At 41.4% G+C, this 15,428-nt stretch overlaps 1 protein-coding gene across 1 annotated transcript in view; it reads right to left on the reverse strand.

Moving 5' to 3' along the window:
• The window catches only part of Mtmr10 (myotubularin related protein 10), a 53,379-nt gene extending 51,089 nt beyond the window's left edge, over window positions 1–2,290 (reverse strand). The window contains exons 1-2 of the mRNA XM_032895117.1: window positions 2,038–2,290; window positions 1,486–1,546 (exon numbers count right to left, since the gene is read on the reverse strand). Of these exons, the coding sequence (XP_032751008.1) occupies window positions 1,486–1,546; window positions 2,038–2,097 (121 nt within the window). The 5' untranslated portion in view covers window positions 2,098–2,290. The remainder of the gene's footprint in view (window positions 1–1,485; window positions 1,547–2,037) is intronic.
• Window positions 2,291–15,428: the final 13,138 nt, after the last annotated feature.

Consider the following 15,428-nt stretch of genomic DNA (forward strand, 5'->3'; position numbering starts at 1 on the left):
AGCTAGTTTTAAAAAATAACAGAACATGAGTATAGCTAAGACTATATTGTTTTTTAGTGTCACAGCACAGACTTGCTGAGGAGGGGACTGGCTGTCTAAGAAGCAGGCCAGTTCAAAGGAAAGGCAGAGTTCATCGGCTCCCAGGCCTCAGTCAGCACACATACTGCTTCCCTGGATGTCTCTAAAATGCCTACAGTGGCGAATACCAACATGGGGCCTGCACAGGGCAAGGGTTACTCAGTACTGCTTCAGCTCACTCTCAGAACGGCAGAAAGGGTTCGTTAGTCAATGCCGAGAGAAAGACCAACAAAGGCCAGAAAAAATATAACTCTCGTAGTCTAAAAGAACTTTTAAGAATTGGCATCTACCATACGGAACCAAAGGCTGACACTTTAATCATCTCTACTTACTACACATTTTAAGTTTCCACATTTGTTAAGTTACTATCAATGAAGTCTTAACTCTCTTATTTAAGTAATGGTTTTGAGGTTTTTTTTTCTGACATAGAAAACTGGTATTGATCACAATTTAAGCTGAAGATAGATAGCCCTCCCTGAATGTCTGGCTATTTGCCCCAGTAACCTTATTAAAAAAAACTGATTTTTCTTTAGTTATTGTGTAATTGCTACACAATTCAAAAATAGTAACCAAATAATAGTTTTTCCACATTGTAAAATGGTTTACTATGAATCCCTACTTCTATTTGTAAGGTCTCTAAGGTAAATGTGTTCTTAACAAGTGATTTCCAACCTGAGAATGACCCTTAGAGGCACACACACACACACACACACACACAGAGAGAGAGAGAGAGAGAGAGAGAGAGAGAGAGAGAGAGAGAGAGCAATGCCTGGAGACATTCTGGTTGTACCTAGGACATGACAGCTAGCTAGCAGAAGACAGGGTACTACTGTCATGGAACAGATAGAGACCAAGGATGTAGGGGTGGCTGTCAGCTCAGGACAGCTCCTCACACAACAAAGAATTGCCCAGCCTGAAAGGTCAATAGTGTCCCTACAGGGAAACAAAGTTCTAAACTGAAACAAGCAAATTTGCAGACAGCTGACAACTTCACAAACCAATTACAGAGTAAGTCAATGTCTGCTAAGCTTTGTCATTACCTTAGAGACACAATCATGCTTTTCATACTATCACAACACATTAAGATGATGATTTGATTATTAATCACGATTTCATTAGGTGGCAGCACATATGTAGAGCAAAAGAACTTTCACGACTCAAGTAGATACTTCTTTCAAAGCTAACATTTCAGAAGACAGAAAAGAAATGAGATGGTCACGCTCTTGAAACTCTTCTATTGTACTTTAAACTTTCCGAGACAAACATCAATTATGTCTAGCCAACTCCTTCTCTACTCACTTAAGTTTTTTAACTGGAGAAAGCTAAAAATAATAGAAAGGGAAAGATAACTACATAATACTATAACGTACAATCTCAGTCTGTACACATTCAAATTCTGAAATTTACCTGGCAAAAGGACTGGCTCCAGTTTTTTAATCTTCGGTTCGGAACTGATCTTATCGTCAGTCTGAAATACAGGAACAAAATAAAGAGAAATCCAAATACCGCCCTGTCACAAGATACTAAGGCAAATTTTCTAAGTGATGACACATGCGACAGACATATATCCCCTACTTAAAACTCTTTCAAGTCCAAATAGAGATCGTTTTAAGATCTACGCATCGACTTGAGAGCCTCACAATAAACATATTTACAACAGCCCAAGCCGCTTTCACGAATTCACAGCTACTAGACAGGTAAGCTCTGCGAGGTGTCCACAGCGCAGCAACCATCTGGCAGTCACAGCAGGGTCGGTGCCCAGCCCCGAAGGAAGGAATGAAATGTAGCTCGGGACGGTCCTTACGATCTCGTCACAAGGCAGGACTAGGGACCGCAGGACTTCGGCCAGAGAATGGCCGCCGCGGAGCTCTACAAGTTTCTACTGCGCCCGTGGCTGCCCGGAGGCGCGCTTGGCTCCGGTCTAAGTCCCGAGCAGCCCGCAGAGCCGCGAGCGCTTACCTGGGGCGGCGGTAGGAGGTAGGACCTGAAGCTGGGTCTGGGCGGCTTGAGAGAGAACATGGTGCCACCGCCTGTGCGTCCCGGCCCTATGGCCGGCCAGATGCCTCCCGGTTCAGCGTCCCCCGTGCAGCTGCCCAGGCCGGGTCTGTGGCCCGCCCCACCGGGCGGACTGACGGGCGGGGACCGATGAAGACCAGTGCCCGCCCGAGATGGGCGGAGCTGGGCAGAGCCACTCCCATCCCCGGAAGCGGCGCGCGGAGTTGTCTCTAGGCCGCACTGTCGCGGAGCGCGACGCTAGAGTGGGGCGCCACGGGGCCCCGAGAGGCCATCTTGAGAACGCGCTTCTACGGAGGCCCGCAGGGGTCATGGCGCCTTTCACGGTCCTACTGCGACTCACGAGGGTCATGCCGGCCACGCGAAGCTGCAGTGGCCCGTAGTGGGCAGTGTGCATTGTAGCTGCTGTCCCAGTACCCCAGTCCTCAAGGAATCTGAGATGGCTGAAATAGTGTTAGTCATCCCTCCTGAGCTACTAGCATGGTGTGTGTGTGTGTGTGTGTGTGTGTGTGTGTGTGTGTGTGTGTGTGTGTGTGTGTGTGTGTGTGTGTGTGTTATTCTTGTTCTTGTTCTTGTTGTTCACCTAACTACTGGTTTCCTTGAGGTGCTTGAGACTTGACTTGTGCTGAGTGGCCAGTGGCTAGCAAACCAGAATCCCCAATTTACTGATTTTATTCTTCTCGTTAAACTTTAAGTGAAACGGGATATTAAGCAAGTTGTCTTCTCCCCCCTCCCCCTTTTCCATCCTCATATATAAAGATGCTATTTAACAGCTAAGTCATCAGAATCCAAGAGAGAGAAGACCCCATCGCTGGTGGAGACTACACACTCAAGTCTCAAACCCTGGGACTAATACCTCAGGTGACTATTTAACATACAGCCAGGTTCTTTCAACATCTCTCAGTCCCTACCTTTTATGGGACTTCCTGTTAGGGTTTGCATGCCCAACCCTCTACCCTTGAACTCTCCAACCCAGGGACTGGGCTGCCCTTCCCCTAGAGGCTCTTCCCTATAGAATCCAGCCGTTTTGGTTACCTGACCTTTTTTTATCTTTTGCCCTCTTGGCTGCTGCATCTATTTCCTGGCTCTCCTCACTCCCTTCCTATCCCTGTTCTCACATAGCTCCTGGTCAAGCCTGCTCTGGACTCTGCCGGATTTCTCTGCCTCTGGTTATGTTCTCCCTTTTACCTACAATAAACTTTCTCCTCCACCATACCAGAGAGTAGCCATGTCCTTTCTCTTTCTTTCCCTGCCCCCACCCCATTCATACACTAGGTTGTGGAAATGAGAATCTGCTGCTTAGTTGAAAAGAGCAGCCCAACTTCAGCATAGTATGGGGTGTGTCTAGATTTATTGTGCCTCCGAATTGAAATAGCCTCCAGATTGAAGAAACCTTTGGTGAGAGGGAGCCAGTGGTATTCCATGCCCCTATACGTTGAAAAATAATGGTTAAAACCCAACATTGTATCACGAATGTCAGAGGGAAACTGATGTAAGCCCAGAAAGCACAGTCATCATGCAGACAAGTGTACTCATGACACTAAGAGTGTGTGTGTGTGTGTGTGTTGTATTCCAGCTTGTCCTAGATTCAGAGCAAGCCCTGAATCTTTTCTGACTAATCTGTTTATAACACTTGACTACTTTGACAAGTAAATTCGATTAAAGTACTCATGAAAAAACGCTGCTACATATTTAACTTTTACAGCTATTCTGTTACTTTTCTACCTGAAATTGATTTACCCCCTAATAGTCTTCAAACAGTTGTGCTCCTTTGGGGTGGGGGCATATTTTCTTAGAATCTGTATCTTTTATGCATGCCAGCAAAAACTGAAATGTGGGAGAACTCCAGATTTGCTTTCTTTCTGGATACTTTTTAAATAACATATTCTGCATATCCAGTTGTATTAGTCCGCTTAGGCCCTTGGGTTATTATAACAAACTACTACACTGTCTGGCCTGCTGCTACTGATCCCTCTGTGGCTGGATTAGGCTTCTCCAAGCACCTTGATCAAGATAACAGAAATGTATTATCACAATGATAGAATCAGGGCTCAATGGTAGAAGCACAAGATCAGGACTCTGTAAAGACCATTTTGAGTTTCCCTCCCCTTCCTTTTTCTTGCTGTGTTAGCAATTGAACTGAACTCCAAACCCCCATGTATTTAGCAGATGACTTATCACTAAACTATAGCCCCCCAATTCCTTTATTGATAGGATTTTACTGCGTTGCTGGCCTTGAACTTGGGTCTCCCAGTAGATCGTATTATGGGCCTGTGCTATCAGACCCAACTTCAAAGATGTTTCCCACCAGGGCTCCAAGTATCTTTAGCTGTGTTAGCTTCCTTCTTGCTGTGTTCTCACAAGGTGGGGCTTTCTTCTTAGAACATTAACCCTATCTGATTAACATCCTGACTTTTGTCTTAAGGCCCTGTCTCTGGGTACATTCTCAGTGTCAGTGTTTCAGAGTGTGTATTTGGGAGTTTGGGGTGACAGAAGTCAGTTCGTTGACAGGTTTCGCAGCCTCTTCTCAGATCCTTGTCTTGACTACTGTGTTTGGTTTATTAGACCATCCCCTGCTTTTGGCTTTTGTGTCAATGTTTTAAGCTGTTTGTTTAATTACACATGTATTTCCATTGTTGATTTTTCTATATTAGAGAACACTGCATTGTCTAGAGAGGTCAGTTTCTTTTCCTTGACGGAAGAGAGACAGAGACAGAGATGCACAGAGAGAATTTTTTTCTTGAATACCTATTGGGTGCTGGATACTTTATGTTTTATTTAGTCACTCATTCAATCAGTTAACAGATTCCTATTGAGTACCAGTTTTGTGCTGGACCTGAATCAGGACTCGTAAGAGTCCAATGTTCTTTATGTTCATGGCATTTTTATTGAAATGAATAGAAAGAAATATATATGCATAACATGGTTTAAAGGTACTGTAAAGGAAGTTAGGAAGGGCGGGGAGGAGGTAATTGTATTTGTCAGTAAAAATTTAGGTGAAATCAAGGATGGCTTTACTACATAGATGACATCTGAGCAGAGACCAAAAGGAATAAAGGAGGTGAAACTCAAGGTCAGCAACACAAATACCCTGAAATAAGTATTTGAGGCCAGAAAGCCTGAAACAGCCTAATCTAATCCAATGGAAAGGAGGTCAGAGGGAAACAACAGGCCAGGTTCTAGACCTTGAAAACTAGAAATTAAGCTGAGAAGTGACAGTGACCTGACTGAATATTTTAAAACAGCCACTACTGGGGTGGCACCGTGTGGGTGAGAAGCTAGGGCTGTGATAACAGTGTACACACAAGTAAGAGACATTGGTAGCTGCAGACATGGCTAGAGGTGTTGATACTTGATGGCTACAAAATGAGGCCTTTATCTGGGTATGTGCTTTTCAAGATCATATTTAAGCATTTTAAAGAGTATTAGAGGTTAATTCAGCGAAGGTGACAAGCCATAACAGTTATTTAGTCCTCATACAAAACAGACAAAACACCACCATATTAAAGCAGAGCAAACAAACAGAAAATCCCCAGAACCACCCAGAAGAAGCATCGATAACATATCTGAGGGAAATTATGTCTTCGGGCTTTCCAAGAGCAAATGACACTAATAAGTTCACCACCCTGAAATGTTTGTGGTATCAGTGTTAGGAATCAGTGAGGCATCCAGAGAACTCCAGAGTAGCCCAGGGTGTTTACTGGAAGATCCAGCCAGTCCGGTTGAGGACCACATCAGAAACAGGAGATATTTCTTCCTTCAAAACCTGCAGGAAGCAAGAGGCTCCTCCTGAGATGTGTGCTGGCAGAGGGAGAGAGGCTGAGTGGCGGGACTGAAGGAACTTTGGAAAACAGTGTATGGAACCTTCTCTTGCAGGAAAAGGTCCACTCTGAGGACAACAGCTGAGTATGAAGCATACTGGAGTAGACAAGAAGAGAGGCAAGAGAAAGTCAGCTGAGAATATAGAACAATTGGAACACAATGTGTTGGAAAAGCTGTCTTACACCAGATCAAAAATGTAGGAAAACACATTTTACATGAAAACAGTCTCAGGAAAGTATATGAGTCATGGTTTGAAATAAAACAGGCAAAAACCCCACCACCACCAACAACAACAGCAAAAACCAATGCAATGAGAAGGCTGGGAGATGGCTCAGTGCTTGCTACATAAGGATAAGAACCTGAGCTTGATCCCTAGCACAGAAAAAGCAAAATGCAGTGGGCCTTCCACATGGATCAACAATCAAGAAAATCTTCAACACACTTGTATACAGCCTAATCTAACAGAGGCATTTTATCTTTTGAGGTTTTTCTTCCTAGCTTATATCACGTTGACAAGAAACTCACCAGTACAGTTGACTCCTTGTCAATTTGACACAAACCTGTCACTATTAAACCGTAAACTTTCCTTTCTGTTTATCCCCAAAATGTTGGGTTAATATGAAATATAACTTTAAAAGTCCCACAGTATTTAAAAAGTTCAAAAAACTTTAAAAGTTCAGTTTTAAAAAAAAACCCCAACATCTCTAAGTCAAAAGTCTCTCAATGTTGGGTTTCTGTAAAATAAAATAAATAAATTAAATACTTTCTCATTACAAGAGGGATAACCAGCGCAAAGCAAAACCAATATCTAGTAGGGTAAATAAAATTGTGTAGCTCCTTATCTGTCCTCTCGGATTCACTAGTGATCTTCAAGCTTCCTGTCAATCCTGCAGTTTTCATGACACCAAACCCAGAACCATATGAAAGACTCTTACCAAAATTGGCTACCAGCATGATATGTAGCCATGACCACCATGGATCACAGTTTCTGTGTGATCATCCCAAGGAAATACTCTCAGATTTCATTTTAATGATTCTGGCCAGTCTTTAGTAACATCAGATTTCTTAGTTCCAGCTAACCAGCATCATTCATTATAGGAAAACTAACTTTTCACTTCAATGGAGATGGTCCCTTGTTAACCACAGCTGATTCTTTAGCCCTAGCTGACCAGAAATCATCAGAGGAACAGTCTCAATGAGGCCCCAACTTCCCTTTGAGAGGTCACAAGGCAGGCCTTCAATGTCTGCATGTCTCTCAACATTCTGGCCTTCCAAGCTCCCATTAAACATCCCACTAAGCATTGAGCACAAATGGCTTTTAAAATCTTCCCCCCAAACAACAGGGACAAGTTTGTCACAGTAACATCCCATTCTCTGGTACCAATTTCAGCCCTAGTTTTCTTTCTATTGCTATAATAAAGATATCATGACCAAAAGCAATTTTGGGAGGGAAGAATTTATTTCAGATTACAGTTTGTAGTCCATCATTGGACTACATCATTGTCAAGGCACCAATCTGGAATCAGAAATGGAAGCAGAGATCATGGAGGAATGCTGCTCATTGACTTGCTCCTGGCTTGCTCAGCTTGCTTTCTTACATAATCCAGAATTGGTACAGTCCACAGTCATCTTAGGCCCTCTTATATAAATCACTAATCAAGAAAATGCCCCCCCAGACTTGCCCAAAGACCAAGCATTGTCTCAATTGAGGTTTCTCTTCCCAGATGATCCTGATTTGCGTTAATCTGACAAACAAAATGACAAAACCCAACCAGCACAAGGATGAAGTGGCAGATATTTAACATAGACAAAAAAGATCCAGTATATAAAGTGTATATTATCCTTGAAGAGGAGGAAGGTTTGAAGGGTGTAAGTTATGGAAACAACACAAATACTACCAACTGTAGTTCAAAAGATGTCCTTCTTCCAGGTGAGATGGCAGGCTAGAAGCAGCCTCCATGTGACCCACGGAAAGAGAAGAGTTAAAAGAAGAAAAAAATGTAACAGGGCCCCAGACTTTAGTACAACTGAGGCACATGCAAAACTCACACTATAGACAGACCACCAGCTGCCAGAATTAAAGCAAAAGCATAACCCATCAAAGTCCAAATGGCTCTAGGAAAGTCTCAAAACGTACTGGCCTTGCTCTTTAGCTTGCGTAGCTTCTCTTCTAACTAATTGTTCTTGTTAACTGAAGTATGCCACCCAGGACTTCTTCTTTGTGCTTAAAATCTCACACTGAGAAAGGCTCTGTGCTACACTAGGATCCCGAACACCCAGCTTAATCGCTGGCTAGCTAATAAAAACCTTCTATTGGCTTACACCCATGTCCGAGCAGTCTTCTCTGATGAATACCAAACAAGTATTCTGTCACAGGGACAAGAAAAAAAACTAAGAGAGCTGGCCTGGAACTTGCTATAAAGAGATCAGGCTAGTCTTGAACCCAAAGGGATCCACCTACTTTTACCTCTGCAGTGCTGGGATTAACAGTGTGTACCACCAAACCCGGTTTGGTGTGGGTTTTTTGTTCATTTATTTTCATTAAAACTATACTTCATGTTCTACATTGCAATGCAGTTTACATATTAAATAACCCTGTTATAAAATGATTTGGAACCTAAAGCTGTCCCACAGCCCTCTGTACCCAAATTCTGCCCAGAGAGAGAGCTGGTTTCCTAGGAGTGCTGTCACTCCTAAGCCCACAGGTGAGACCTTTAACCATATAACCATCCAATAACCATCCAAAGAGGAACCGGGCAGGAGCAACAGGGCACAGGAACTGGGGACAGGATACTGCCAGTCTCCTTTTGACCCTGGAGCTAAGGCTGTCTCACGACCCTCCATACCCAAATCCTGCCAGGAGAGAGCTGGTCTCCCAGGAGTGATCTCACACCTAAGATCACAGGCCCACAGGAGGGACAAATTCTACTCAGAGACAGCAAGACCAACTAACACCAGAGAAAACCAGATGGTAAGAGGCAAGAGGCACTAAGCAACAGAAACTTAGGCTACTTGGCATCATCAGCCTAGTCCACCAACCACAGCAAGTCCTGGATATCCCAACAAATCAGAAAAGTAAGATTTAGATTTAAACTAACATCTCATGATGATGATAAAGTACTTTAGGAAGGATATAAATAATGCCCTTAAAGAAATACAGAACACAGGTAAACAAGTAGAAGCCCTTAAAGAGGAAACAAAAAAACCCTTTAAAGAATTGCAGAAAAACACAACCAAACAGGTGAAGGAATTGAACAAAGTCATCCAGGATCTAAGAATGGAAATAGAAACAATAAAGAAATCACAAAGGGAGACAACCCTGGAGGTAGAAAACAGGTAAAAGATCACGGACATAGTTGCAAACATCACCAACAGAATATAAGAGATAGAAGAGAGAATCTCAGGAGCAGAAGATACCATAGAAAACATTACACAATAGTCAAAGAAAATGCAAAATGCAAAAAGCTACTAACCCCCAAAAATTCCAGGAAATCCAGGACCCAGTGAAAAGAGCAAACCTAAGGATAATAGGTATAGAAGAGAGGGAAGATTCCCAACTTAAAGGGCCAGTAAATATCTTCAATAAAATTATAGAAGAAAACCTCTCTAACCTAAGGAAAGAGATGCCTATGAATATACAAGAAGAACTCCAAATGAACTGGACCAGAAAAGAAACCTGCCCTGTCACATAATAATCAAAACATCAAATGCACAAAACAAAGAAAGAGTATTAAAAACAGTAAGGGAAAAAGGTCAAGTAACATATAAATGCAGACCTCTCAGAATTACACCAGACTTCTCACCAGAGACTATGAAAGCCAGAAGATTCTGGACAGATGACATACAAACCCTAAGAGAACATGAATGCCAGCCCAGGGTACTATATCCAGCAAAACTCTCAATTAACATAGATGGAGAAACCAAGATGTTCCAAGCAAAACTAATTTACACAATATCTTTCCACAAATTCAGCACTACAAAAGATAATAGATGGAAAACTCTAACACAAAGAGGGAAACTACACCCTAGGAAAAGCAATAAAGTAATCTTCTTGCAACAAACCCAAAAGAAGATACCCATACAAACATAATTCCACCTCTAACAATAAAAATAACAGGAACCAACAATCACTATTCCTTAATATCTCTTAACATCAATGGACTCAATTCCCCAATAAAAAGACATAGACAAACATACTGAATACCTAAACAGGACCCAGAATTTTGCTGCATACAGGAAACAAACCTCAGTGACAGGGACAGACACTACCTCAGAGTAAAAGGCTGAAAAAAATGTTTCCAAGCAAATGGTCCCAAGAAACAAGTTGGAGTAGCCATTCTAATATCAAATAAAATCAACTTTTCAACAGAAAGTTATCAAAAAAGATAAGGAAGGATGCTTCATACTCATCAAAGGAAAAATCTACCAAGATGAACTTTCAATTCTGAACATCTATGTGCCAAATGCAAGGGCACTCACATTCATAAAAGAAATTTTACTAAAGCTCAAGGCACACATTGCAACACATGCAAGAATACTGGAAGACTTCAACACCCTACTCTCAGCAATGGACAGAGCATGGAAACAGAAACTAAACAGAGACACAGAGAAACTAACAGAAGTTATGAACCAAATGGAGTTAACAGATATCTATAGAACATTTCATCCTAAACAAAAGAATATACCTTCTTCTCAGCACCTCATGGTACCGTCTCCAAAACTGACCATATAATAGGTCACAAAACAGGTCTCAACAGATACAAGAAGGTTGAATAGTCCCTTACATCCTATCAGATCACCACAGTTAAAGGCTGGTCTTCAATAAAAACAAAAACAACAGAAAGCCTATATACACATGGAAGCTGAACAATGCTCTACTCAATGATAACTTGGTCAAGGAAGAAATAAAGAAAGAAATTAAAGACTTCTTATAATTTAATGAAAATGAAGGCACAACATACCCAAATATATGGGACACAATGAAAGCAACGCTAATAGGAAAACTCATAGTTCTGAGTGCCTCCAAAAAGAAACTGAAGAGAGCATACACTCACAGCTTGAAAGCACCCCTGAAACTCTAGAACAAAAAGAAGCAAATACACCAAGAGAGTAGATGGCAGGAAATAATCAAACTCAGGGGTGAAATCAACGGAGTAGAAACAAAAAGAACTATACAAAGAATCAACAAATCCAGGAGCTGGCTCTTTGAGAAAATCAACAAGATAGATAAATCCTTTGCCAGACTAACCAGAGGACACAGAGAGAGAGTATTCAAATTTACAAAATCAGAAATGAAAAAGAGGACCTAACAACAGAAACTGAGGAAATCCAAAAACTCATCAGATCGTACTACAAAAGCCTATACTCAACAAAACTGGAAAATCTGGATGAAACGGACAATTTTCTAGATAAATACCAGGTACCCAAGTTAAACTAGGATCAGATAAATTATCTAAACTTATAAACCCTAAAAAGAAAATCATTAAATCAAAAAAAAAAAAGACAAGATATAACAGAATTCTATCAGAATTCAAAGAAGACCTAATATTCAAACTATTCTACAAAATAGAAACACAAAGACCCTACAATGAAAGAGCACGTCAGACCAATTTCCCTTATGACTATTGATGTAAAAATACCCAATAAAATTCTCCCAAACCGAATCCAAGAACACATCAAAACAAGTATTCACCATGATCGAGTAGGCTTCATCCCAGGGATGTAGGAATGGTTCATTATATGGAAATCCACCAATGTAATCCACTATATAAACAAACTCAAAGAGAAAAAAAACCACATGATCATCTCATTTAGGTGCTGAAAAAGTATTTGACAAAATTCAACACCCCTTCACGGTAAAAGTCTTAGAAAGATCAGGAATTCACTGCCCATACCTAAACATTGTAAAAGCAATATACACCAAACCTACTAGAAACATCATACTAAATTGAAAGAAACTTAAAGCAATCCCACTAAAATCAGGGACTAGACAAGGCTACCCATTCTCTCCCTACCTAATCAATATAGTACTTGAAGGCCTAGCCAGAGCAATTAGAAAACAAAAAGAGGTCAAAGGGATACAAATTGAAAAGGCAGAATTCAGAATATCAGAATTTGCAGATAATATGATAGTATACTTAAGTGACCCCAAAATTTCCACCAGAGAAGAACTAAACCTGATAAACAATTTCAGCAAAGTGGCTTGATATAAAATTAACTCAAACAAATCAGTAGCCTTCTTCCACTCAAAGGATAAACAGGCTGAGAAAGAAATTAGGGAAAGGACACCCTTCACAATAGTCACAAATAATTAAAATACCTTGGTGTGACTCTAACCAAGCAAGTGAAAGATCTGTATGACAAGAACTTCAAGTCTCTGAAGAAAGAAATTGAAGAAGACCTCAGAAGATGGAAAGATCTCCCATGCTCATGGATTGGCAGGATCAATATTGTAAAAATGATCATCTTGCTAAAAGTGATCTACAGATTCAATACAATCACCATCAAAATCCCAAATAAATTCTTCACAGAGTTAGAAAGAGCAATTCTCAAATTCATTTGGAATAATAAAAACCCAGGACAGCCAAAACTATCCTCAACAATAAACGAACTTCTGGGGGAATCACCATCCCTAACCTCAAGCTGTATTACAGAGCAATCATGATAAAAACTGTATGGTATTGGTACAGAGACAGGCAGGTAGATCAATGGAATAGAATTTAGGATCCAGAAATGAACCCACACACCTATGGTCACTTGATCAAAAGAGCTAAAACCATCCAGTGGGGAAAAAAACAGCATTTTCAACAATGATGCTGGGTCAACTGGAGGTCAGCATGTAGAAGAATGCAAACCAATCCATTCTTTTTTGAGCTGGGGACCGAACCCAGGGTCTTGCACTTGCTAGGCAAGCACTCTACCACTGAGCTAAATCCCCAACCCCAAACCAATCAAGCACTCTACCACTGAGCTAAATCCCCAACCCCAAACCAATCTATTCTTATCACCTTGTACAAAGCTTAAATCCAAGTGGATCAAGGGCCTCCACTTAAAATCAGATACACTGAAACTAATAGATGAGAAAGTGGGGAAGAACCTCGGACACATAGGCACAGGAGGAAATTTTCTGAACAGAACATCAATGGCTTATGCTTAAAGATCAACAACTGACAAATGGGACCTTATAAAATTGCCAAGCTTTTGTAAGGGAAAGGACACTATCAATAAGAAAAAACAGCAACCAACGGATTAGGAAAAGATGTTTACCAATCCTACATCTGACAGGGGGCTAATATCTAATATATACAAATAACTCAAGAAGTTAGACTCCAGAGAACCAAATAACACTATTAAAAATGGGGTACAGTGCTAAGCAAAGAATTCTCAACTGAGGAATATCGAATGACCAAGAAGGACCTAAAAAAATGTTTAACATTCTTAGCCATCAGAGAAATGCAAATCAAAACAACACTGAGATTCCACCTCACACCAGTCGGAATGGCTAAAATAAAACTCAGGTAACAACAGATGTTAGTGAGAATGTAAAGAAAGAGGAACACTTCTCCATTATTGGTGGGATTGCAAGTTGGTACAAATACTCTGGAAATCAGTTTGGAGGTTCCTCAGAAAATTGTACATTAAACTACCTGAGGACCCAGCTATACCTCTCTTGGGCATATACTCAAAAGATGCCCCAACATATAAAAAAGACACGTGCTCCACTATGTTCATAGCAGCCTTATTTATAATAGCCAGAAGCTGGAAAGAACTCAGATGCCCTTCAACAGAGGAATGGATACAGAAAATGTGGTACATCTACACAATGGAATATTACTCAGCTATCAAAAAACAATTACTTTATGAAATTCTTAGAGAAATGGATGGAACTAGAAAATATCATCCTGAGTGAGATAACCTAGTCACAATAGAGCACACATAGAATGTACTCACTGATAAGTGGATTTGCCCAAAAGCTCAGATACAATTCACAATCCACATGAAGCTCAAGGAGGTAGACCAAAATTTGGATGCTTCTTTCCTTTTAAAAGGGGGAACAAAATACCCACGGGCAGTAGAGGGTAGGAGGGACTTGGGAAGAATAAAGAGGGGGAGGAAAAAAGGGGGGCAGGATCAAGTATGAGAGGAGACAGGGATGATATACAGAGGGTCAGGAATTTGAACAGAGGTGTGTAGCAATGGGGGATGCCGACCTGGAGGTAGCCACCAATTCTCAGATGCCAGGAAAGCAAGAGACTTCCAGGACCCAGCAGGGATGAGATTAGCTGAAATGCCCAACTAAGGGAAGGGAGAACCTGTAGAGACCATATCCAGAGGTAAGGCAAGGCCCCTGGTTGGAGGATGGGGCTGCCCACCCTTCTCAAAATTTTAATCCAGAATTACTCCTGTCTAAAGGAAATACAGGGACAAAGAGTGGAGGAGAGACTGAAGGAAAGGCTGTCCAGAGACTGCCTCATCTGGGAATCCATCCCATATGCCACCACCAAACCCAGTCACTACTGCTGATGCCAAGAAGTTCTTGCTGACAGTAGCCTGATATAGATGTCTCCTGAGAGGCTCTGCTAGATCTTTACTGATACAGATGAGGATGGTTGTAGCCAACCATCAGACTAAGCACGGGGACCCCAATGAAGGAGTTAGAAAAAGGACTGAAGGAATGGAAGGGGTTTGCAGCCCTATAGGAAGAACAAAAATATCAACCAACCAGACCCCCAAACTCCCAAGGACTAAACCAACAACCAAAGACTATACATGGAGGGATCCATGGCTCCCATCACATATGTAGCAGAAGATGGCATTGTCGGGCATCAATAGGATCCTGTGAAGGCTCCATTCCCCAATTGTAGAAGAATTCCAGGGCAGTGAAGTGGGAGTGGTGGTGGGGAGAGCATCCTCATAGAAACATGGGGAGGAGGAGTGGGAGCCAGGAGCCGGGAAACGGGATAACATTTGAAATGCAAATACTATACCCAAGAAGAGGCAAGAAACTAATCGTTTGGCAACAAAACAAAGAGAAGAAAAGCACACAAACATAACACATCCACGTATGAATATAACAGGAAGCAATAATCACTATTCCTTAATATCTCTCAACATCAATGGCCTCAACTCCCCAATAAAAAGACATAGATTAACAAACTGGATACATAACGAGGACCCTGCATTCTGCTGCCTACAGGAAACACACCTCAGAGACAAAGACAGACACTACCTCAGAGTGAAAGGCTGGAAAACAACTTTCCAGGCAAATGGTTAAAGGAAGAAGCAAGCTGGAGTAGCCATTCTAATATCAAATAAAAGTCAATTTTCAACTAAAAGTCATCAAAAGATAAGGAAGGACACTTTATATTTATCAAAGGAAAAAATCCACCAAGATGAACTCTCAATCCTAAATATCTATGCCCCAAATACAAGGGCACCTACATACGTAAAAAGAAAACCTTACTAAAGCTCAAAACACACATTGCACCTCACACAATAATAGTAGGAGACTTCAA

Source organism: Rattus rattus, chromosome 2 (assembly GCF_011064425.1).
Source record: "Rattus rattus isolate New Zealand chromosome 2, Rrattus_CSIRO_v1, whole genome shotgun sequence".
In the NCBI taxonomy this organism is placed as follows: domain Eukaryota; kingdom Metazoa; phylum Chordata; class Mammalia; order Rodentia; family Muridae; genus Rattus; species Rattus rattus.